We start from the raw sequence: 26,890 nt of genomic DNA, 5'->3' as shown, positions 1-26,890 counted from the left end.
AACTAACAGGCAGAAGTGCCTCAGAGCCACACGTCAAACAGTAGGACAATGGGAAGCTCACCTGTGCCTCAAAATTCAGCAATTATTTTCCCCCTTAAGGCTAGTCACCAGCTTGACATTTGTGGGCTTGGTTAACTCTGTATGTGAATTCACTTCTCTGGGTCTCATTATTCTTATCTATACATAAAGATATTATGCCTGATGACTCTGAGCTGGTGTGAGCCCTGGAAATGTGGTTAGTCAGAATTAAAATGTTCCGTTAAGAAAAAAAAAGAAGTTCTGTAAGTGTTATAAATTATTAGATTTTGAACTCTAATAAGAAAAAGCATATATATAAAATAATTTAATACTTTTCTGTTGATTATATCTTAATTTATTCTTTGATTATATTGCTTTAGATAAAATGTATCATTAAAGTTCATTTAACTTATTTCCTATTACTTTTTATTTTGTCTACTGGAAAAATTTAAATGATATGTGTAACTCATATTACATACCTATAACCAGTACTAGTTTAGATTCTAGAGGCGCCATAATATACTGAAAGTACAAAAGATTTAGTGTCAGAAAAACCTAAATCAAGTTTCTGGTTTTACCATTTGTTGAGGTAAGTCACTTAGCACAAATCCCAACTTTTCAATTGACCCTATCTGTCTGTGCTCAGGTTTCATGATAAAATGATGAAAATGTTTCATTTGCATAAAATGACTCATAGAAGCAACCTTTTAAGTTTTTTGTTTTTGAAAATCAAATAAATTAATAAATGCAAAGAACCACACCTGTCACACTAAAAACACTATGTAACTACTAATTATTCATTTCTTTCAACTTGTTTTTATTACATTGAAAGGAGAATGACACTTCATAGGATGAAGTTAGAATATAGAGAAGCAATAATATATTTTTAATTAATTTATAAGGTAAATATAAGTAACCTATAATCTCTGAAAGCTAATATTCTATAAAATCCTGATAGCCATTACAAAGTTTAACTCCTGCCAGGGTAAATATGAGTTCAGTTTTCATATTCCTTCACTCTATAATCAGTAGGTTGGTCAACTGTGCAAGTTTTTTTTTTTTAATTCGACCATGTTTAAAATGATTTTAAGTAAAAAGCCAAAATAGTTTATGACTGGTGCTAACCTTACTCTCTAATGTGTGTATATATACACATAGCAGGCATTTAACTGGCTCTCTTTTGATAATACATAGTTTTAGGTTGATTTGAGGCTGTCTACAATATATTGTACATTAGAAGTAATTAGACATATTGTGAGAAAAAGATTTCAGCCATAATATATAGTACATTTCCTGAGGGTAAAGAAGAGTTTATTCTTTAATTTATTTTTGAAGTACTGAAGACATTTGGAGATTTATTTGGAGAAATAGATATAAAAGAAAAAGCATTTACTTCTGAAATAAGATGATTTTTTAATGGAAACATTCATTCATCTATTTTTCTATAATTACTGAATGCTGACTATGTGCCAGGTACTATTCCAGGCACCAGAGACACAAAGATTATCAACATAAACAGAAATCTTGCCCTCATGAAGCTGTGCAGTATCAAAATTATTGAGAGAGCAAATTAAATAGAGAACATACGTATAAATACACAAGTTAGAAAGTGTCATTGGCATGCATCACTATTAGGCTTTTTGACTTTTTACTAAAACATAGTCTGTGAGTAGGATCAAAAATTTAGTCTATCTCTTCACTAAGTAAGTCAATTTATTGTATGATCTTCTGCAGTAGTAAATTCTCATCATGAAACCTCAGCAAGAATCTCACCTACTCCATGCCAGATGGCACAAAAACCAAAACATTTATAGAGAGGATTACATGTAGGCTATATACAAAAGTGCTGTCTCTGCATGATATCTAGTCTTTCAAGTAAGTGCCAAGAATTTATGTGCTTAATTCCCATTAGAATTTACAGGAATTAGCAATGTATGGATGAAAAATAACAAACCTACCCTTAACTGGAAAGTGAAATTTTGAGGAGCCCAAAGAGAAAAGTGTATTTTTTATTTGTTTGTTTTTGATAAGGGTTGTCTACAGTTACATTTTGGAATAGTTTAGGTTATAAAGGAGAAAGCAAAATAAGGGATGTGCAGATCTACCTGGTCTAACAGAGACTGAATGTTGAAAATGCCGTGTTATAATCGGAGACATTCCCTGCTCTGAAAGTCTGTATAGACTAACTGGGTTTTAGTCTCTGACTCCAGTACTTACAAACTTTTTGAGTGCAAAAGGACCAATGTACGTGAAAGTGTTTTCTACAATGCTAAGCAGTTAAAGAGACCCATGGTTCCCTTGGGAGAAATCTGTTAGCAAAGATGGGGAGTTGAAACAGACCTGTGGTCGTCAAGGGATTTAGAATAAATAGAAGAAAATGACAGCAGTCCTGAAGCAGCGTGCCACAACCCCACAGTGACGGGAGGAGTCACGACACAAACTAAAACTGGAAACGTCAACACTAAGAACTCTCACAGGAGGACAAATCATTTTCCTGGAGGGCTAACACTGGTCTCTAATCCGCCAGATTGCCTAGACAAATGCTTGCCCAAACAAATAACAACTATCTCTGCAGATGTTACATTATCATTCTATCCTACCTTTTTTATTAGGATTAAGTGATATGAAATCTATCCCAAAAATATTTTAGATATTGGAACTCCTGGCATAGAACTATCCACTTTCCCCATGTAAGATGTTCACAGGTTCACCTCTCTGTAACACAGTGAGAGTCAGAGGTGATAGGTAAACATTAAAATAACAGATTGTAGGGCTTCCCCGGTGGCGCAGCGTTTGAGCGCTGGGTTGCGAAGCTGACCGCGGCCTCTGTGCCACCGGTTCGATCCCCGGCTGCTCCCCGGCCACCAGAGGAGGGTCCCACATGGCGCGCAGACCTCTCCTGCTGCCCGCTGCTCCGGTCAGCAGTGTACTTCGGTCCTTCTGCCTGCTCTGCTCCCCGCTCTGGCTCTGGTGAATTCTCTCACCCTCCCGCGCTTCTGACTGTACCCAGTGCATGTATGAACAAACAAATAAATAAATAAAACATGCCTCTATATTAAAAAAAAATAATAAAATAAAAAAATAAAATAACAGATTGTAGAGTTTTTAGATGAAAAGCACATGGTCTTTTGAACCTCTATGAAAAAGAGGTTTCACAATGCATGCAACAGTATTCCTACACTTCATGCAAATGATTAATGACCCATTAACAATAGCCATACCAAAAAACAGCTGCTATAAATCATATACTCTCTGCCAATACAAAATGCCCTGATTCTAGATCAGAAAGAGAAAGGCAATCCCAGTACAATTCTGTACAGTAAAACTGTATACACCCAGCCCCAGTCATTTCTATCTTCTGAAAGTGAGCTGACATCTTTTTTCGAGTTGTTGGAGCTTTGTTCTATGCTTTCCTTATTCAAGAGGTTACAGACTATCACCAGCTCTGGACTTTGTTCAAGCTAAGAGTTATTTGGCTGATATCTTTTTTATTGTTTTCAATTAGTAAATATTCAAGAATATTTTGAATAAGAACCTCTTATATTCAGCTCTAATTTATGCTCCGTAAAGAAAGAAAAGGAGTATCTTCTAAAAAGAAGACAAAGAAAATGCAAGAAGAGATAGTCCTGGTTTTTCCCTAAAAGCATTATCACCCTTGTGAAGTCTTTATCCAAGTTGCTAAATTACAAGTTTTTTTCCGACCATTTTCTTTCCTATCCTACAAATAATTATGAATAATCCATAGGCAAAGTTAAAGGAGAAAGCTTTCTTTATAAATAATATTTTTATCTTTATATTGTTGAAATTTTTATTTTATTTATTTATTTATTTGTTTGTTTATTTATTTATTTGTTTGTTTATTTGTACAAGCACTGGGTACAGTCAGAAGCGCTGGAGGGTGAGAGAATTCACCAGAGCCAGAGCAGGGAACAGAACAGGCAGAACGACGAAATACACTGCTGAGAGGAGCAGCGGGCACTACAAAAGAGGTCTGTGAGCCATGTGGGACCCTGGCCAGTGGCGGGGGATCGAACTGGCGCTGCAGAGGCTGCGGGCAACTTCACAGCTCAGCGCTCAACCGCTGCGCCACTAGGGGAGGCCCTATTGAATTTTTTATTTCTAAATTGATAAATTGGATTTAGTTTTGTTTTCAGGACACATCACATTTTTGTCCATAAATAAATTAATGATTAAAAATCTAAACTCAGATTGAAGTTACTGATATTTTGCCATGTATTTGAACACCTGGTTAGAAACTCAAAGCATAAAATATCTGCTCTTGGCTCATAATCTGCATGAGAGACACTGTTATTAAAAAATCGTGTTAAATTACTGAATAGTACAGGAAATCATGTAAATACTAATGTAATACAAGAAACACACCAAATTCCCCCAAATGTAGAATAAATCCTCGGCCAAAACTTTCTGCCTTTAATACAAATAGCCCCAGACTTATAAATTTAAAAACACAGGGTTCAGTTGAAGTTCGTGTTTCTTTTTTTCTTCTTTTATATCGTCCTCACAGTACTTAGTCAAGCACCTTTTATGTGATGGGCTCATAAAGGCTCATAACTGCCCTTTTAACAAATATGTGTGGAGTGGCCCCTGTGCACTAGATCATGCTTTGGTACAGAGAAGAACAGGGCAAAATAAGATTCTGTCTGTATTCTCACAGTGCTCATGTTCTAGAGGAGACTATGTTTGCTGAATGAATGAGTGAAGGTTGCCCCAAGTACTATTCTTCTGCCTTTTAAACATACAATTAAGCAGATAATATCACACTTACATATTAATCAAATAGGAAGAAAATAAAAGTAGTAGACATATTCATGAGTGTCAGATGTGGGGATTTAGTTTCTTTCATAAAGTATTAATATGCAAAATTTTTTTAAAAATAAAGTTTAAACATTTTTTTTTATAGAGGCATGTTTTATTTATTTATTTATTTGTTTGTTTGTTTGTTTTGTTTATACATGCACTGGGTACAGTCAGAAGCACGGGAGGGTGAGAGAATTCACAGAGCCAGAGCGGGGAGCAGAGCAGGCAGAAGGACCGAAGTACACTGCTGAGGGGAGCAGCAGGCGGCAGGGGAGGTCTGCGCGCCATGTGGGACCCTCCTCCGGTGGCCGGGGAGCAGCCGGGGATTGAACCTGCGCCAAGGAGGCTGCAGGCAGCTTCGCAACCCAGCGCTCAACCGCTGCGCCACCGGGGAGGCCCTAAAGTTTAAACATTTTAATTAGGAAAAATGAAAATGGAAAGCTAATCAGAAAAATCACAATGCAAGACTGGACAATAATGCAAGACTGAATATTCCTTAAAATAGAATTTAAGGAATATTCCTTACTTTCAGCCGTGTTTAAATTATGCCCATTTATCAAAAAACTAAACATTACAAAATTTTAAATACCATAATCTGTTCATATTACCATATAACTGGTGTTCATGGTAATAGCCTTAATGTACTTTAGGACAGAGGTAACCTCTGAATAGCCAAAGAAAAAAAGTGTCTTATGTTTCTGGAGTTGTAAAAAATGTATCACATTTTTAGTCTATGAAAATTTACAACCCATTTAACATATATATGATTCTCTATTAACCTGAACATTAAATTAAACTTCTCATTTTTTTAAAAGATTTATTTATTTATTTATACAAGCACTGGGTACAGTCAGAAGCGCGGGAGGGTGAGAGAATTCACCAGAGCCAGAGAGGGGAGCAGAGCAGGCAGAAGGACCGAAGTACACTGCTGAGGGGAGCAGCGGGCGGCAGGAGAGGTCTGCGCGCCATGTGGGACCCTCGCCCAGTGGCCGGGGATCCAACTGGCGCTGCAGAGGCTGCGGGCAGCTTCACAGCCCAGCGCTCAACCGCTGCGACACCGGGGAGTCCTTAAACTTCTCATTTCTTAATAATTTTACCAACACTTGCTTCCCCTCGTCATCAGCCCTGTCAATGCACATGTAAGCACTCTCTGTCTCTCAGTTTCTCTCTCTCTCTCTCTCTCTCTCTCTCTCTCTCTCTCTGTCTCTCTCTCTCCCTCCCTCTCACTCACACACACATCTCCACCTTAAGCTACACCCATGTAGGTCACTTTTTTTCATGGTAGAGACTAACTCATCTTAAAAAAATAAAGGCAACTTAGAATAATTTAATAAATCAAGGATTTTTTTATCAAAACTTTAAATGTTGTACTAGCATTTGCTCTCCTCATTCACTGTTTAAATAATGTGACTAGAAGAGTTTTAAAGACTTCCAGAGGTATGCTATATCTATTTAAATAACTAATTCTTTTTTCACAAACATCAAAAAAATTCATTAAAATCTTTATCATCGAGATAATGCTATCATAGTAGCAAAACTTTCTTAGCCTGATCTTATAAAACCTTTAAACCTGTGCTTCTCATTTGTTAATCCCTTGCAGTCTTACTTGCTTTTCTAAAACTTCTCTCTAATGATTTCCTTATGCCCTGATCCAATGATATTTTCTCCGTCCTCATCCCCTTAAACTTCCTAGATACAATATATCCTGATGATCATTCCCTTTTTGAAATTCTCTCCTCCCTCAGGGTTTATAACTGTGTTTTTCCTCCTTCCTGTAGGTTTTTTCTACCTCTGATTCTTCCATGTACCTTCTGGTCTCTTAAATGCAGGCATTCCGGTACCTGTTATCCAGAGGGAGAGGAATGGACGTGTTTGCTCATTTGTTTAATCTTAGCTTTCTCTGTAACCTCTCCCTTAACGGTATCATACAACAGTTAGCCTAGCTATACCATCATCTATAAGTGCTGTCACCTATACATCCTGAATTTGAACACTTTCACTTTCAACCCTTGCATGTTCCATTAACATTTCACATTCAGTGTATCTAAAACCAACTCTTTGTCTCCATTTATCAAAGCAGCTCCCTCTTATTTTAAACTTTTGCTACCTTTGGTTGGTGGTGTTCCCTGCCTCCCAGTTATACAAACTGGGACCTTTACAATCAGTTGTTACCTCAATCTCTTTTGCTTCCCTTATATAATCACTTGTTTAAAAAATATGGCTTCTATCTCTTCTTGCCAAATGGATCTACATTTTGTTTCTGTTTGCTCACCACTTCTACTCTACCAGGTCAAGCTATCCCTAATCTGATGCAACTGCCTGTAGACTGGTCCCATTTCTTAATTTTCATTTCTTAGAAAATCTAGCAAAGTGACTCCTACAGACAAGTTTGACAGATATGTTAAATAAATTAAATAAAGGAACAAATTAAAGTTTGCAGAGAAAAAGAACTTCTTAACATATGATGAAAGAAGGTAAGTCACTGTTTTTTAAAGACTGGATCTTAAATTGAGAAGGAGGTTTAGTGTGAACATTAAAAATGAATTATATTAATAGTTTGGAAACTGTTATGTGACAGAATAGGGAAAAATCTGACAAATGAACCTCTCAACAATTTGGAAAGGAACTTACCACATTCTTACTCTTTTTAAAACTCACTAAACTCTTCAGAAATATTTGAGATGTTCACAATTTGGCTTTTCCAAACTCCTGAGGAGTTTTTGAATCCAATTGTAGTTATTTAGATTTAATGTATTATTTTGTCATTTTGTCCCTCAAGCAGATGGAGGGCAAAGCTTTAGAAACTTTCAGTTAGTTAGATGTCACTCTGAAAAAGGTCACTTTTGCCACAGATACAAGGTAAAAACCATATCAAAATATAAAACCATAGTCTCCTTTTTTGTTGGCCACTTATTCCCAGTTAATAAGCTTTAAAAAAAAAAAAACAAATCTATCAGAAATATTTCAGGGCCCCTCTGGTGGTACCGTCGTTAAGGTCTCAGCACTATCAAGCCAGCTATTGAGGCTTGAATTCGATTCCTGGCCAGGGAGCTAACCCATGACCTAGCAGACCTCTCCTGTCTCCCCTGCTGCTCCCCTCAGCAGTGTATTTCAGTAGATCTGCCTGTTCTGCTCCCCACTCAGTCTCTGGTGACTCCCCTCACCCCCCACCTCTGGCCTATACCTCAATTATTGTATGCATAAATTAATAAAAATAAATCTTAAAAAAAGAAAGAAAATGTTTCTATGCAAAACTCCCTGATGGGAGACCTTCTTATCAAGATAGATTTTTTTAAAAATTATAAAAGTTTCCTTTTCATACTTAAATTTAGATTTTGGTAAGGGTCAAAAATACCATAGATAGATGTTTTTAAATTTTTAATGACAACTTTTAAGCAGGAGAAATAGCATCTTTGATGAATGATTAAAAATCCTTTTCTCAGAACATGTCATCCTAACCTATTATTCTCTGTATTTGCCAAATTTTGCTTATATTCCAGTGCAAATTTTGACATAAACAATGTGTAGAACAAAAATATTGCATTTGCCCACCATGAGACTGTATCGTTTAGCAAAAATCTGAAAAAGTCAATTAATTTTGAAATGAAGATAATTACCTTTAAAAATAAAATCATGTGTAATTATTAAATAACCAAATTTAGCAAATTACATTAGCCTTCCTAATTCACTGATTTATATAGTACATGTTGTAAGACCTTGAAAATCTTTATTTAGACTTATTCCAATCTTTAAACTGCTCCAAACCCAGAACACAAAGTATTTTGTTGTAGTTTGCTTTATCCCTTTACTCTTAACCTGATAATAATTTCCCCCCAAAGCTGTGATGTAAGTAATCAAAAAAAAAAAATCTCAAAGTTCAAATAAGGTTATGATCTGTACAATTTGAAGCAATAACTTTACATTCGAGAATTTGTAGATGATATGCAACTTTTGTCAGCTGTTAGATATACATTTTTAAATCTCTCTTGGTGGAAAATGCAGACTTCAAATGTTTCTCCAGTAGAGTTAATGAACTAAATAGAAAATATCTCATTAATTTCTTGAACCCCCTTGTGAGACAAGAAAATGACATTCTCATCTAACAGCTGGAAAAACGGGATAACTAGTGGTGTAACCATACTGCATTGCAAAGGAAAATAATAGCTCTAATATACCCTGAGATGTGAATATGAACGAATATTGCATATACATATGTCCCCTCCCTTATTTCTAAGGAATCAATACCTGCTTCTTAAAGTATAGTTAAACCCTTGGACCTTGGCCCTATACCTTTTGGCAGAGTAAATTATTGCCTCACGGCTTGGCAGTGCAGTCACCCTTTTAATTTACTTTTAAATAGCTTTTCCCTAATCTGTGCAACCTAAGATCTGGCCAATCGTGAATCTTTGGCAAACTAATTTAAGTCTCTTACTTTATAGATTTTTTAACTGTAAAAATTCCAGAAATAATAACTCTTTGCAAAGTACATTGAGACACTAATTGAGAAGTTTAAAAAAAGGAACAAATTGAATTGATCTGTAGTTCCATAAAAGTGAACTTGACATTTTACTTAGAAGTTGCAAGCTACCTTACAGTTTTGAACTCTTTTGAATTTGTTTTTCAAAAAAGTGGTATGTCTCCTTGGAATGGAAATGCCCTAAAGTTACTTCCAGTACTGCTGCAGGATTAATTTCTCTAGGTCAAGGAAATGCCAATGTTAGGTGCCTTTTGTATATTCCTTAACAAACAATAAATTATTATCTATTTTTAATGGGTGTAGGACATCCAAAAACATATTAGTGAAAGGTAATATCATTTCAGTGTTACCAACATAGGGCTTTGTGTAATGACTGTGACATCATGACAGTGAAATATTCACTTTTAGGCTTTAAACAGAGAAAGCTTTACCTCGGTGTGTCCAATAGAAATGCAATATGCAAATTAACCCATATTATCTGTATGCTGATTGGCTTGAGTTCCTCCGAATGTCACAATCTCACCACCTAGCAATGAGGTATTTTACTGCTGTCTGGAGATCAAATTATTACTGTAGAGAAGATCTTTATTTTTTCTGTTTCATTAACAGATTATTATAAAGCAATAAGCATACAGGAGGAGAAGCAGACGTTTTACATTGGGAATTAATGAAAGCACGTCTGCTTTTTTTTTTTTTTTTTTTTTGGAGGTGGGAGTTGTCGTTCAAAATCTTATACCACCCCCCACAAACAAAACTCCTCCGAAAGGGTAAAATGAGGAAATGCATGATTCCAGAGGCGTCCCTAAGCACCCAGGTGTCAGGCAATGTGGTGTCTTGTGATATCATCGGACCTTTTGGACAGGTGTAAGTTTTAAGAATTCGTTATATTCCTAGTATTTTTCTTCCGTAATAACAAAGGGGTGGGGGTGGGGGGCAGGAGGAAACTCACCTACACAACTGCTTTGAGGTTACCAATCTATTGGTCAACCGTCCTTGCAAAAAGGAAAAAGAAAAGACTGTTGCTCTGTGAGTTTGGAATGAGAGAAACAGTCATTAAAAAAATTTAAAGCCTGATTCATTAGTCACAATCGTTAAAGTATAATGGATGTAAATCATTTTGCAGTTGTCTTCTAAACTTAACGCATTCTTAAGCCTGCTCCTTACTCAACACATATTTGAGTGCGTTAGAGAATAAATGACTAACAAAGGCAGGGTTGCCCCAACCTGCTTTCTTGCTTTCCCTTCTTTCCATTGACAAGATTTTTCCTGACTGCACTTCTATTTTTTTTTTCTTTCCCTATTTATTTTGCTCCCCAGCTAAGAAGCAAATGCAAAGGTCAGCTGGGAAAATCATTAAGGAAGAAACATAAAAAGCTCCCAATGCTGTGGACCATCCTAAGAGAGAAAGGAAGAAAATGTTGGCAGGAGGCGAAGGTTCCGGGAAACTGAGGAGGGGTCGGATGCCTTGCACCCCGGCTTCTCCGTGCACTGCCCTAAGGGAAGAGGGTGGGCCTGAGGTCCTGAACCAGCCTTTCCGAGCACCCACTTCAAAAGCGAGGAGGGAAAAGTTCAGAAGCAGCCCCAGGGGACAATAGCCTCATTTGTCAGTTCAACCGAACAGAGCAATCAATAAACCCAGCCAGATCTGGAGACGGGTCGGGGATTCGTTTGGCTCTACAGAGGCTGAAGCCGCCCTCCCCGCCGCGGCCCCTGCGTTACTGGGGGAGACCGTGCCGCTGCGACAGGGGAGGACGCGGCTGGAGCTCAAGGAGGCTCCAGCGCGCAGGCGCCGCCGAGCCCTGCCTGGATGCTCAGTCAAGGCACTAAGGCAAAAAAAAAAATCAGCAATTTATAGAAAGAAGAAGCTATAGTCTGTCGGGATATCCAACACCAACAGGTAGGAGGATATACTCTCGGTTAAGTTTGGGGGGAAGGGGACGCACCGTGTTGATGAAACTGCAGGTTCACCAGGAAAGAGCCCTCCCTGAGGTTTTTTTTTTTTTTTTTTTTTTTTTTTTTAAACAATAAACTGCATAATGGAAGTACATTCAGACAATGCATCTTCAGTAGGGCTTATTGAGAGCTCCATTTCTGGAAAGCTTTGCAAGGCTGAGGAATATCAGACTGCGAATCACCGGGAACAGTTCCCTTGCAGCACAGAAGCAATCTCTCACCCCATCTTCGCGTATGTAATGCATGTCTCTCTCCCCCTCCCCCCTCCTCCACCCCCCATTATAAATCTAGGGGTGGCGGATTTCAGGTTTCGTAATGTTGCATGATGCTATCGGTATTTACCCGGAGATGTACCGGTGGGGAAATTAAAATCATCGGACGCAGTTTTGTCTGGGCTCCCATCACCACATTCTGGGCAAGTGAGAAGTGGCAAAGGAAACATGCTTCGTGGGAATAACAGAGGAAGCCAATTTCCCTGTTGTGACTCTCGGGCACCTAGGAGACAATGTGCATTTTGTTTTAAAATGAAGCCACTTGGGATTTGCAACAAAGATTATCAGTGTAAACGGGAAAGGCTTAATTGCCCAAGAAATACAGGTTCTTATTAAATTCATTGAATCCAGGCAGCCAAGATTTACAAATGGAAGTGCATTATTCCTCTGGGTTTGTTTCCCTGGCCAATATTTACATTAACCATTTTTAATGTTCATGTAAGCTTAATAGAGAAAAGACTTGACAAAAATGGGGGCTATTGTGGGGAGGAAAAGACAAAAGATTAAGTCTCATCAAGTCCTGGGCCAAGTTCCCATTGATTTTGAAATCTAATGTTGAATATATGCTATAAGGTGAATCAACAAATACTCTTCTTATGATATGCAGTATGAATAGTGGCACTTGAGTTAAAAGACATTTTGCAAGGGTTCTTTGGATCCATATCATCAGAGAAGCTGCCTGTAAAGCCCTGACATATACTAACAGACCTCAAATAAATGTATGTAGTCTCTCTGTCTCTGATTAGTGATCTTGTAGATTCCATTGCAACAGTAGTGATTAATCATGAACTGGCATATTTTATGATTGTGGATCATTTTATTCCTTCTGCCCTAAAGGTACCAATCAAATGTGTGTTCTCTAAAATATGGACATTTTTTAATTCCTCTAGCTCAGAAAACTAAACAAGACAATTCTTTAAAATCTCAAGCAAAAAAATCCTTACTACATCAAAAAATAGCATTCAAAATTAAAACTTTATTTGCTAACCCATAAATGAACAGCTTTATGTTAGCACTGCCTGACATCATTGCTTGTTAACTTAGAAACTGATAGCTCTTTTTTTTTTCCAGATATTCTGATGGCAAATCAAATGGAAGAAAAGAGGAAGCATGACTGCAGATCAGATCAATTCTCTTTGTGGATTACATTTTCAGTAAAATGTATAGATCTATTTTTTCCTTGTTCTTATATCTAGATCATGAGACTTGACTGAGGCTGTATCTTTATCCTCCATCCATCTATGGCGAACTATAGCCATGCAGCTGACAACATTTTGCAAAATCTCTCTCCTCTAACAGCCTTTCTGAAACTGACTTCCTTGGGTTTCATAATAGGAGTCAGCGTGGTGGGCAACCTTCTGATCTCCATTTTGCTAGTGAAAGATAAGACCTTGCATAGAGCACCTTACTACTTCCTGTTGGATCTTTGCTGTTCAGATATCCTCAGATCTGCAATTTGTTTCCCATTTGTATTCAACTCTGTCAAAAATGGCTCTACCTGGACTTATGGGACTTTGACTTGCAAAGTGATTGCCTTTCTGGGGGTTTTGTCCTGTTTCCACACTGCTTTCATGCTCTTCTGCATCAGTGTCACCAGATACTTAGCTATTGCTCATCACCGCTTCTATACAAAAAGGCTGACCTTTTGGACGTGTTTGGCTGTGATCTGCATGGTGTGGACTCTGTCTGTGGCCATGGCATTCCCCCCAGTTTTAGATGTGGGCACTTACTCATTCATTAGGGAGGAAGATCAATGCACCTTCCAACACCGCTCCTTCAGGGCTAATGATTCCTTAGGATTTATGCTGCTTCTTGCCCTCATCCTCCTAGCCACACAGCTTGTCTACCTCAAGCTGATATTTTTTGTCCACGATCGAAGGAAAATGAAGCCAGTCCAGTTTGTAGCAGCAGTCAGCCAGAACTGGACTTTTCATGGTCCTGGAGCCAGTGGCCAGGCAGCTGCCAATTGGCTAGCGGGATTTGGAAGGGGTCCCACACCACCCACCTTGCTGGGAATCAGGCAAAATGCAAACACCACGGGCAGAAGAAGGCTACTGGTCTTAGACGAGTTCAAAATGGAGAAAAGAATCAGCAGAATGTTCTATATAATGACTTTTCTCTTCCTAACCTTGTGGGGCCCCTACCTGGTGGCCTGTTATTGGAGAGTCTTTGCAAGAGGGCCTGTAGTACCAGGGGGATTTCTTACAGCCGCTGTCTGGATGAGTTTTGCCCAAGCAGGAATCAATCCTTTTGTCTGCATTTTCTCTAACAGGGAGCTGAGGCGCTGTTTCAGCACAACCCTTCTTTACTGCAGAAAATCCAGGTTACCAAGGGAACCTTACTGTGTTATATGAAGGAGCATCTGTAAATCTTTAGCCTTGTTGAAACACTAACCTTCTCTGCTAAGCAATTGTGGCCTGTAGCCATATCTTGAGAAGAAAATCAAGAAAGGGATCAGCAGTTATAAGGATTTGGGCAACATTCTGCAGTCTTTGCAATAGTTCACCTATAATCCTATTTTAAATCTCAGAGTGATCCTGCTGATTGCCGGCGAAGGTTTGTAATTAAGAAAGGACTGAACCACTGCCCTAAGTTTCTTTATGTGGTTGAAAACTAGATAATGAAAGTAGCAGGTGCTAAGTATCAGTGCTAAATGCTGTGTATATCACTACTTATGAAAAAACATCAAAAAAACCAATTAGCATTGGACATCTTAATAAATTAAGTTGACATGAGGTAAATGTGCTGATAAAAACTAATTTTAGACGTTTGAGGACTTTAAAACATTTCATACTATTATTGTTTTGCAAAGACTAAAATATTTGGGGACTTAAAGTACTGTAATCCACTAAAGACGTGCCATGAATTATTGGATGATCACACTTTAAAAACCGCCTTGTTTTAGGGAGCATTCCAAAGCAGTACATTGGTTCGAATTAGAGTTTACTTTTTTTTTTTTGTATTAATACATTACTATTCTAAATACCACTTTCCTTACTAGTGAAATTGCTAGCATTGACCTGTATTATGTGGTTTTTGTTGATTTGGTATAAAGTTTTCCAATTCCTTTATATTTTAAAAATGCTAGGTATTGGTCTGGGAGGCAACATTAATGGCACCAACTTGTCACAATTGAGCAGTTCTAATAATGCAGAATAAACACATGTTGCCTTAAAGGGTTATCTAGTATCTTTCATCTTACTTAGCAATGGAACAAATAGTCATGGGAAACAGAATCAGTACTTGGTCATGGTCATGCATCTGGAAGTGCATGAACGATCGTTTAATACTCTTTTTCCTTTTTCCTCACATGGTTTGAAAATTAAGGTGCACATCACTGAGATAATGAGATTTTTTTCTGAGGTGTGCCACCCATTTTAGTGTGTTCTAAGGAGCAGGCAGCTGATAGTATGTTTATATTTTGAATCAGCTGTCAAGGGGAGACCACAGCCTTAGTATGACATCCTGCACAATTTGTGAAGCATTTATTCTACCGAAGGCACAGTCTTGTTTATACTTTCTGCACATTCAGTGTATTGGTTGTTTAAATTATTTCAGTTTTAACTTGTGAAAGCTTATACTATGATTTCTGGTATTTTAGAAATACATTAGAGTCTGTGAGTCTCATTCTTTAAGATACAGATGTGTGAATTTCAATATAAAGTTGCATTTGCCAAAATTTACCCGTGTAGCCTGTTACTTTCTTGCAATAAATTTTATATTTTTAGCCCTTAACAATTTTTTTTGACCTGGGAAGCAAGCACAAATTAAGAAGACTGACTTTGTTACTTTTTATTTTATTTTATTTTTGTAGCTACTATATACTGGAATTGGAAATGCACGAATGATAGGACATATAAAGCTGACAAATAATATTTGCAAAAGCATTATTTGATAATTTATCATAATAATCCCTTATTTATTCTTACAAGCCAATACTATTTAGAGATGTATACCTGCTTAGTTGGTTGGGTTAGAATTTTGATATAAATATCACATTTTTATTTGGGGAATGGTTGAAATTTGGGGATCTAAATACATTGTAAGAAGAATAGTTTACAATAATATTATGGCAAAAGCAAAAAAGTTGCTGCTGTTTTTGTTTGTTTTTCATTGTTTTTGCTAGTTTCCCATTGTTTTTGTTTGTTTGGGTTTTGTTTTGGGATTTTTTTTTTTTTTTTTTGGTACTTGAAAAACAAGGTTAAGAATCCAACAAGCAGAATTCATTCATGCTACAGTATTTCTGTAAAAAGAATATCAACATAAATCTAAATGTAGAAAAATAAACCACTGAAAATTTTCAATGATCTATATAACTATTCAGTTTTGCTCATGTAAAGAGAACTCAGGTCATGATTTAGTGAGCACTCTGTTTGACCTTATTTTTACTTTATCCTGAAGTTGATTCAATCTGAGACAAAGTTAAATGCACAACAGCAAGTTGAATTTACCAAGAAAGGCCTCTTGTTGGTACTAAAATCATTATTCTAAATACAATAAAGAAAATGTTGTCAAAAGATATTCTGATAAGATTATGTTTCCAAAAATTTTACAATGAGACATAACTACTATGATTATATAGAGAACTTTGCTTTCATGTACAAATACCACTATTAATGAATGCAAAATTCAGCAATGATCATGAGGCTAGAGAAGCCAGGGCTTTACCAACACTAAGCTCCACTACATAGAAAAGAAAACTGAGAATAGGGATTGAGGAGTCAAGAGCAACAACCAAATAAGATTGCCTGACTCCACTTAGTTATATGAAACAACAGATAAGTGATCAGCCCAGGGATCAGTGAATAATGCTGAACTGTTGCAGGTTTCATTTATGTCTACTCCTGACTAATTAGTAATTTGCATGTCAAGGGGCAAACAGTGGGTGAGATATATCTCTAATAATAAATGCCATGTGTAAAGTCAATGAGTAATATTAAGAATCACGTAAAATAAAGGCTGCTTCAGTGTCTTAATGACCACAAGATCTATTTTGGCATGCATTCCAATACCCAATATTTAAAAACAGTTGGTAGCTAATTCAACTTGAAAATGTTACCTATCTTCAACCCATAAAAATACTTTCCCACTAGGGAGTCCAAGTTCCCTGTGAGAAAGACCCATTATCAATAATAATGTGTCCCTCTTGGACTAATTACATCTGAGCTGAGCAGTCTTTAACAGTGGTGGTGTGTGTGTATGGATGTGTTTTATTATTTTATTTGGTTCCTTTTGTACACAGTGGATTTTTGAGATGCCTGATGGGTGCTAGGCATTCAATCTGTGATTGTGGAATCCCAAGCAGATAATAACTGAGACAGAGGAGGTGAGTAAATTGCCCACTACCCACAGAGGTCCCATTGAAATTAAGAAACCATAGTTACTAGATTAAAAATTATTTGCAGGAAAACTTGTTGACTGAATTATCTTCTTCAAATGTTAACCAGTTGGATTTCAACACCAGCATTTTTTATAGAAGTTAACTGATTTTTCTTTATTAATACACAGATAGGGTCACTTTCCCATTTGCCTCTACGTTTATGAATGTTTCCTGAATTGTTTATTCATTTATTCATCCATTCAACAAAAGCTGTGTTGGGTGATGCACTTGGTGCTAGGAACACAGTAGAAAGCAAGGCAGAACAGTCTCTCTTGCTTCCTTAGTCTAGTGGGAAAGACAAACAAATGTGTAGTAGCAATGAATTATTAGCATTATGATAATAAATATTTTTAAGGTGGACTTGATATTAATGACCTTAAATGAACTGTTCTCCATTTTTCCTTTAGTGCCTTATCTTCTATCTTTTCCCAGTGATCTTTGAACTCTTATATATCATACTCCATCAACTCTGAGGAAATTCCCCTATTTTTTCCAAAGTATAAGGCACCTTTTGCCCATCCTTCATTTAGATGAATCACCATATTGTGTTTTAGAACACTGAGTTCCTATGTTGTTAATGCTATTGACAAAATAAGAGTGACTGTCAAAGCTCCCCCTGTGTCCTGAGTGTCTGCTTCCTCTTGAGAGATATTTCAACTCCTGCAGGAGACATGGAGAGGTCTTTTCTTTCAAAACTCAAACCTCCCTGCAACTTAGCATGACAAGGCCTGAGTAAAGTACAATCAAAAGAAGGAGTTGTGTGCGTTTTGGTTTCCACTATCAGAGGGGCTCTCATGGTGCTTAAGCAAAGATGTATATAACTTGTCACACAGGATGAGCATCTGTTATTACTAAAGCGTAACTTTCATGTTTATTGCCTATTATAAGAGATATAACAAAACTTCCTAATTCCTACCACCAGGAAAGTTTGTTTGGCCTCCAAAATTTATTTCTTTGCAAATACAATGAAACATATTTATAATTATAGAGACAGATACCTTCTCAACTAAGCCATGCAATGGTGAGTGGTGTTGCAACGGGGACTACTATAGGATAGTTGCAAACAGAAGCCAAACTCTTTACTTTTGTGTGTTCACCACTAGATAAATTTACTTTGCTCCATTCTTTATCCTAAACTTAGCAGAATGTATTGTTGTCCAAAAAACTCGGCTTATATCAATTTCCTATTAAAAAGAAAAGATAGATGATAAATGATGATGTTCTAAATTCTGACTAAACAATTAAAGGTAGATGATTATCAGAGTTGTGGGTTATTTATGATTTCAAAACCTTTGCACATTTTAGATGCAAAAATCACTTTCATGTTTGCTAATATTCTTTATAAATATTTTGAATGGAAATTGCAGGGTCTACTAAGACAATTGTTTATTACTGACATTTTTTATTGCTATCCACTCTGGGCATGCTAGTGTTCTGTGACTTTCCCAAATCCCTCAGAAACATTTTTTTTAACTATATTAAAATGATAGATTGTTCCATTGTGAGATACAAGTTTATAATTAGTCCGCATAGTGCTTAAAAAAAAAAAGATATCCGTTACAAATGACTGGATTGTTTTACCATTAGTCCAAATTGTCAAGTAAATTAAAGGCATATTAAGAATAGGAGCAATGGAAGGAAGATTTTTTTGACTCCTTAACCAAGAGGCTTTAACTTCATAAAAAGATTATGTAAGACTTGGTTTTTAAAATGAAGACAGAGTTCTGATATCATTTCCTTTTGCCAAAGGGATGATGTCCATTAACTGCTCAGACCCTCTGGATTAAAAGGCTTTTAAAGCCAGTTTTCCTCCCACCAGATCAGACAGTTAATAGACAGCGGAGCCCTGAAAGGCCTTGGAGAAAAGCAAAGAGAATGTGTTTCCCTCTGAGCTATTGTAGAAAAAGGTCTCAAAGAAGTGATAGGTTGTTTGGGGTTTGGTATTATTCACACCTAGCGTTCACAGTCAACCCCTAACCCCCTCTGGAGTCATGGGACAACATTCTCAGAGAGAGAAGGGTTTTTGAGCCTGACTTGGAAACCGAAACTTCTTTTTTTCTTTTCTCTGTATGTGAAAAATAATAGATTCTTGACACAAATATTAAAACTGACATTGTGATGTGTGTCCTGGTTTATGGAATTTTAAAACAGATAACAAAATCACCTTTATCTTATATGGACATTCAAGATCATGAAGTGAGGAAGTAAGGCATTAGTTATATCATGGGGGTAAAGTGATTATAATACTACAATTATTTTAAGATTTATTTTTACATATTTATGCTTACAAGAACTGGGTTCTTGGCCAGAGGTGTGGGGGTGGGGTGAGAGGTGGGGGTTAGAGGATTCACCAGAGACAGAGAGGGGAGCAGAAGAGACAGGAGAGGTCTGCTGCACCATGTGGGTTAGTTCCCTGGCTGGGAATGAACTCATGCTGCAGTGGCTAGAGATAGCTTGACAGTGCTGAGACTTTAACCCCTTTGCCACCAAGGAGGCCCAATACTGAAATTTTTAAAGCTGAATCGATAATTGAGTTTCAACTAACTAAAGTTAATTAGCTGTTTATTTCCATAAGTTTATGAGAGAGAAAATTACTAAATAGATAAGAGGAGTATTATCTTTTCTCCTGCATCAAAAACAATGTTGAATTGAGAGATCTCATTTTCCCCACTGGAAAAAAAGAGGAATGTTTGATCATTTTTGTAAGCATTTTTACCTAAATATAATTTAATGCAGCAATCATTTATTGTGTACCTACTACATTGTGATCTTAAACAAATGACTTAACCTTTCCGTGACTCATAAATAAAAAAAGAGACTATAATAGTACATACATCTGGGATTATTGAATGGATTCAATGAGTACAACTTTTTGAATCCCTTAGAAGCATCTAGCATCTTAAATAAATTTTACTTTTTACTGACTCTCTCTTAGTTCACCATCTAGCAGCACAGACAAACAAATTATGAGACAATGTGATAAATGCTGTAAGAGAGATATGTGAGATAAGTGTTAAAGAAACACAGACAAGCAATTAACTCTGTGAAGATGGGAGAAAGGTGAGATAGAAAAGGTGGCAGCTGAACTCAGTCTTGGAGAATAATTTTAATTTCATCTGTGTGAAAAAGTTGGGAAAGTCATTTCAGACAGAGGAAATGATAAAATGGACAAAAGGCAAAAGATGTGAAAACTTATGATGTGTTCAACATACAAATGAACTAATTAGAGTTTAATATAGCATGGCCGGAGCTTAGGTCCATGAAAGGGGAGGGCCAGACATAGCATAGAGGCTACAAAGCAAAAGACTTGGAGGTTTCAGACCCTGTGTTGTTCCTTGCTAGCTCTGTGATATTGAACAAATTAAACAATTTGAGTGTCAATTTGTTTATAAATGGGGGGATAAGTATCACTACTTCTAAACATTTCCTTTGAAAATTAAATGAGATAATAACTATTATTTATGAAGTAGTTTGTGCCTAAGTCTAAACACTCTTTATATATTGACTCTTTATATATATTTGGTTATCACAAGAGGTAATGGCTATTATTACTCATACTTTACAAATGAAGAAACTGAAGCACAGAGAAGCTAAGTAACTTGCACACGTTAGTAATAGGCAAAACATGCATGAAAAACATTTAGTACAGAACCTGGCCCAGAGTGAACATTCAGTAAATGTTGGTTATTGTTGCTGCTGCTGCTGCTGCTGCTGTTGATAACTACAGCAAATAACTGAAGAAGGTTAGAGACTAATGGGAGCTGAGGTGACTGAGCAGGAACAGCTGCAACCTTCAGACTAGAGCTCCACCTTGCTGTTCTCCCACTGAGAAGCTAAAGAGAACAAAGAATAATAGCTGTTGCCTAATAACCCTCTTCACTTTCATGTAGGATCATATTACCACAGAAATAGGAGATTCCATCTGATTTTTCAAATGACTTTTTAGAAGGACATTTCTCTCATCTCTCAAATTTTAAAAGTGGGCTACATAACCCACACCATGTGGAGAGTCTTACTTTGATCTGGTTCATATTCTTCTACCCTAAATCAGTTTTGTCACATTCTATGTAAAGCAGAGATGCAAGATGGATGATTATCATAGGCTGAGAAATATCCTTCCATGGAGTCTGTTTTCTGTCCCTTTAAAGGTCCACCCTTTAGGATCACGATTCCCAACTATATCACAACTACTGATATTTACTTTCTTACTTGAAATCTCTCTAAAGCCTTCTAAAACTCTAGCATTCATGCCTATGCATAGTAAAGGATGATTAATGGAGAATATAATGGCAAAATTACCTCATGAGTCCTGTTGACATGGTATTCATGCATCACGTGGTCCTCACACTTTTCTAACTATTGATTTGTGGTCAGTTGTTTATACACGTAGCCATCATCATTGCATGTCAAAAGTTGTTTTCCTGCCGTTTTGGACCCCCTACATTCATATGAATTTAGCTTCAGTTCTTAAATTTGACCTCTTAAAAAAAAAGATTTACTTATTTATGCATACACGAACTGGGGTATGGTGGGTGAGAGGATCACCAGAGACAGAGTGAGAAGCAGAACAGGCAGATACACTGAAATATACTGCTAAAGGGAGCAGTGGGCAAGACAGGAGAGGTGGGCTGTACCATACATGGGTTAGCTCCCTGGCCAGGAATTGAACTCAGGCCGACACAGTGATAGTGCTGAGACTTAATGCATAGGCTACCAGGGAGTCCCTAACTTTTTTTTTAAGTTTTTATTTATACAATAGCTGGGGTATAGGCCAGAGGCATGAAAGGGTGATATCCACCAGAGAAAGGGGAGCAGAACAGGCAGACGGACCAAAAGCACTGCTAAGGGGAGCAGCGGGCGTGACAGGAGAGGTCTGCAGCACCATGTGGGATTCTCCCTGGCCAACCAGCAATTGAACCCATGCTGCAGAGGCTGCAGACAGCATCACAGGGAGGCCCTAAATTTAACCTCTTATATTACCAGTCATTGTACCAAGGTGATTCATCTTCTACATGACAGCTGCTGCCATCCTCCACTTGAGTTGAGTGATATTTGTGGTCTCAGTAAATTTAGTTTCTATTTAATTATCCTGTGTCGTGTGGAAAAGGGTGCCAGCCTGGGTGTCAGGAGCTGAGCTGCTGAATAACTACAGGTCATTGTCGATATACTTGACCTCTTAGTTCCCTCAACTATAAAATGAAGGAGTTGATCTCTAAAATTTCTCCAGTTTGGAAAAAATCAATGGCATGTCATTCTGAGTCATCAATAGACACAGGACAAATGACATGGTTATTTATAACTATAAACTAATGACATGGTTATTTATAACAAATATAGTTCCCACAGCTAATTTTGGTCCACCTAGAGTCACCGCCTATTTACAGTATTTCGACTAACGAGGTTCCTACCTAAGCAGCTGTGGGCCCAAGCTGACCCCAGCTTGTTGATATCAATGCCAGAGCATATCTAGAGCACATTAAAATATTCTTTCCCTGGGCTTCTGCTTTATTCATGTGCTAACTTCATAACAGCACTTTTAATTTTAATCAGACAGACTTGATGCTCTGCTTCCATTTCAAATGACCAAATTATGGATATTTGTGCCTGTTATTCCTGTTTATGTTCTATTCTCAATTATAAATAATTCATAGATTTTTTAAAGAGGGCACTAAACTTGTTTCAAGTTTCTGTTTCAAATATATGAAACATAAAATTTAGAAAGCTATTATAGTGCCTCTAATTTGCGATTACAGAATGATCCACCTTTGGGCAGAATTTTGTTTAACACTGACTGTATATAAGGAGTTGTTGGGTGCTTAATACATCATTAAGTTGAATCAGATATTGTCAGAGGTTTTAGTCTTAGAGACTTACAAGATAAACACAATTCTAGTTTTCATTTTACAGTTTGCTATGCCTTATATCCATGAAGATATTGGCTTTCAAATTCAACTCAGTATAAGGGTTTCCCTATTACTTTAATCACATCAAGGGTTTAGACTTAGATGACTATAATTAGTGGTACATTATTTAATTTATACTTTCTTATTAATAGAAATAAAATGATTAGCTAATGTAAAACGCACACACATATCTCAAGCCTACTGATTTATTGACCCTGAAGTCAATGAGGAGGAAAAAACAGAATTATTATCAAGGTAGTAACTTTTTAGTTACTAATAAATATTTTGATAGGTAGCATGGCAAAATATTCATACATCCGAGAATTCATAATTCAAGGAAACAAATATTTTCACTTTTACATGGTCCTGATACAGCCACAGTATGTTGGAAATTCTGTACAATTATTGCATCAATGCTTTTAGATATGATGCTACTCAGTTCCCTGATGCAGAAACAACTGTGTTTTTCTCTGTGGTGCTATTATTTGTTATGCCTGGAAAGTCTTGAGCATTTTCTGCAGTGCCAAAGCTCTACTGTTTTGTATTTCCATCATAGACATGAAAAACTGTCATCTTCGGAAAGAAAAATTGAGGGAAAAAAGATACCTTTTACTGTGTTGTGTTTTGCTGAGGAATATTTGCTGTTATAATTTTAGGATCAACTTAAATTTTATGTACATAACAAAATAGATCCTCATAAATATTCAAACAAGAACTATTCTACTTATAGCCAGCTGAAACTATACTTATATTAATAATCATGGTCCGTTACAGAATGTTCATCATAATGAACAGAGGAGAAATGTAAAGGAATCTGCAGACTCAACATCCCCCTTGGATGTTTCTCTATGGCAAAAGACAGAGAAATATGGTCAAATACATTAAATCATTTTAGTAGCAGAAGCCAGGATGAAGCAGCACATCACCAAAAAGAAATCACATAAGAAATGAGGGAAGGTAAGTTTGTTTAAGTGATGGGAACCAGTGACACTAGGAAAAAAAAAAAAAAAAACAGTAGGAGAGTTATAAAGCTTGAAAGTAATAGGAAAATAGGATGCAGCCAATATTTTAAGTGGTTTAGAATTTGACCCCAAGGTTCAAGAAACTTAAGTGTCTATTTTTCACATGTGATCAAATTTAAACACCACTATAAAGGCCTTTTGTGACACAACTCTCTCATTTCTATTTTCCATTCCCCATCAATGCCGCATAAAGACACACACACACACACAAACACACACACCCCTCCCCAACACATTTCTTCCACTCTCCCAGGCTATCCAACTCAAATTTCATCTTTGATCACTGTGACCCACATTAATTTTTTAGCTTTGGGCATGCCTAGGTTATTTGTAAACTGTATGTAGTCTTACAAGATAGAATGGTGTTCTCCAATAGCTTCAAATTTCTCTCATAAAACTGCAAGCTCATGGGTTGTCAGCTATAATTTTTTTATCCCCATAAATTAGTCTACCTTTCCTTAGGTGCTAAATACATGCTTAACAAGTAGAAATATTATTTACACATAAAAACAGAAGAGCAATAATACTAATTTTAGAAATTATGTCCCCTGGATAACTTTTTTTACTAGGAATGTTCTTACTCTTGTTCAGGTTCAGATGTTAATGCAAATGTCATTTCCAAAACATCAGAGATAAAGAGAGAAAATCTATAATCAAAATCAGGATAATCCTACCTTCACCTTTGTAAATGAACATGCTACTACTCTTATAGCAGCAAATGAACTTTAAAGTTTTCTTCAGAAATGATAAATTTTGAACTAGTCACACTTTCTCACTTGGCCACCTTGTGATCAGTTTCAGGAAAATGGCCTGCATAATCAGAAAGGATATGTGTATGATATTTTATTTTAAAAAGCTCCACAATTTTAGTATAAACATACTAAGCAATATTGAAGCAATATATTCAAACTTTTAAAAATATTTTTATTTTGGAACATTCTTCACGTTGGACAGTATTTAAAGGTGGCCACATTATATTAATGAGTGATATCTCTTAATCTATGTGTCTGTAAGGATTTACCTAATAGGTCACTCATCACAACTTACAGAAAACATCATCACTTAGAAATCAGTTAAACTATAATGGAACTTATTTTTAAATGCACTTTAAAAGACTACATTTAAATGACTAAGAACAAGGCTAGGAACAAGATTTAGGCTTACAAGTATAAATAAATATTGTCTTAACATTGGTATATTTTCCCTAATAATTAAAATTAACTTGTAAAATGTATTTTCGTGTAACCCAATTTTTATCAGGTGATTGAAATGTAATGATTGAAAAATCCTTCTGAAATGCCATTAAGAATATAATCATATAATTTTTCATTCCATTTTTACATATTAATATTAACCTTCTAATAGCAACTGAATATTTAATGTACATTCAAGTATACTTTAAACTTATTTAGTTTCATTTCAAATCCATAATACGTTCTTAAGAACAACATAAATGCTCTTGAGTTTGGCATATGAGGGCACTTATTAAATTACTGTTATCATGAACATAGTTTTTTTAAATAAAAATAAATGGGGACAATTTGGGTGTCAATTGGAAAGAGGAGTAAGAAAGCCTTGAAATATCATAAGTCTGTTAGAGATACAAACACTCTGGGTATTTATCAGTGATAAATTTCTTGATTTTGCAACTACTTAAAAGAAAAAGAAAAAATTGGTTTTACATCCACATAATTCCTTTTCTCTATTTCTCAACTAAATCCTTCAGTTCAAAGGTTCTCCTGAGAGATAAATTATCGTAAGACTCAAGGACAAATAATACTAACCCTTTATTTTACTAAACCCAAAAAACTAAAAGTAATGACTATCCAACTAACTGAAATAGGTTTGTGGTTATTCTGAGGAAGAGAGGATAAAGAAGATTGTTTAATAACAGTGAAATAACTTTCAAGAGTATTCATTCATTTACTCAACAACTACTTATGCAACACCTACCATGCTTCAAAACAGTGACTAAAACAGACACAATATTTGCTTCATATAGAAATTTTTGTAAATATGTAATAGCCAATATGCATACTTTGATAATCTGGATAGCTGATTATCTCAACTCCAAAAAGAATGTTACTACTTAAAAAGTATTGCCATAATTAAGGTTTTCACACTCAAATTTTATTTATTTTTTTATAATAAATTTTATTTTTATATTCCCCATACAATTGCAACCCCCCCATTCTGACCCCAATCTCTCCCCTCCTGCCCCCCATCCCCCAAAAAGTGTCTCTGGTTCATAGTTTTTTGTTGATTTTGATTTTCACTCTCTTATAGTTATTCATTTTCCTGGTCCCTTATTTAAGTTTTCTAGATTCCTGCTATGAGTGAGACCATCCAGTATTTTTCTTTTTCTTTTTGGCTTATTTCACTGACCATGATCCCTTCCAGCTCCATCCATGTTGCTGCAAATTGCATGTGTTTATCTTTTTTGAATGCTGAGTAATATTTCATGGTATATATGTACCACATCTTCTTGATCCAGTCATCTATTTTTGGGCATTTGGGCTGTTTCCAAAGCTTAGCTATTGTAAACAGTGCTGCTATAAACATAGGTGTGCAGGTGCTCTTTGGAATGGATGTTTCTGTGTCCTTTGGGTAAATACCTAGGAGTGGAATTGCTGGATCATATGGAAGCTCTATGTGTAGTAGGTCCAGAAATCTCCACACAGCTCTCCATAGTGGTTGGACCAGTTTGCACTCCCACCAACAGTGCAGGAGAGTTCCTTTTTCTCCACAACCTCGCCAACATTTGTTGTTGCTAGTTTTTTTAATATGTGCCATTCTCACTGGTGTAAAATGGTATCTCATGGTAGTTTTGATTTGCATTTCCCTGATTACAAGTGATGTTGAACATTTTTTCATATGCCTGTTGGCCATTTGCATTTCCTCTTCAGAGAAGTTTCTTTTTAGCTCTTCTGCCCATTTTTTGACTGGGTTATTTTCTTTGTTGTTGTTGAGTCTCATCAGCTCTTTGCAGATTTTTGTGATCAGTCCTTTATCATTAGTGTTGGGTGCAAAAATGTTCTCCCAGTCAG

At 36.4% G+C, this 26,890-nt stretch overlaps 2 protein-coding genes across 5 annotated transcripts in view; one reads left to right on the top strand and one right to left on the bottom strand.

The window, feature by feature from the left end:
* The window catches only part of FOXP2 (forkhead box P2), a 1,127,785-nt gene that overhangs the window by 1,004,503 nt on the left and 96,392 nt on the right, over positions 1-26,890 (bottom strand). The window lies entirely within an intron of this gene.
* Positions 10,030-15,844, top strand: GPR85 (G protein-coupled receptor 85). Of its 4 annotated transcripts, none has more exons than XM_054692574.1 (4): positions 10,030-10,177; positions 10,631-11,210; positions 11,384-11,498; positions 12,610-15,844. In XM_054692574.1, exon 4 carries the CDS (start codon positions 12,780-12,782, stop codon positions 13,890-13,892), a length of 1,113 nt encoding a protein of 370 aa, XP_054548549.1. In that variant the 5' UTR covers positions 10,030-10,177; positions 10,631-11,210; positions 11,384-11,498; positions 12,610-12,779; the 3' UTR covers positions 13,893-15,844. The 4 variants fall into 4 exon arrangements, with proteins under 4 accessions (XP_054548549.1, XP_054548548.1, XP_054548547.1 ...); XM_054692573.1 differs by having other exon boundaries at positions 11,381-11,498; XM_054692572.1 differs by having other exon boundaries at positions 11,357-11,498.

Source organism: Talpa occidentalis, unplaced genomic scaffold, assembly GCF_014898055.3.
Source record: "Talpa occidentalis isolate TD23 unplaced genomic scaffold, MPIMG_talOcc4v2.1, whole genome shotgun sequence".
Lineage (NCBI taxonomy): Eukaryota > Metazoa > Chordata > Mammalia > Eulipotyphla > Talpidae > Talpa > Talpa occidentalis.
The sequence above is the reverse complement of the archived record's forward strand: the minus strand, read 5'-3'. Positions and strand labels throughout refer to the sequence as shown.

Excerpts from the sequence above, each read along its gene's own strand:
- GPR85 (XM_054692574.1), top strand. The coding sequence starts at position 12,780 with ATGGCGAACTATAGCCATGCAGCTGACAACATTTTGCAAAATCTCTCT.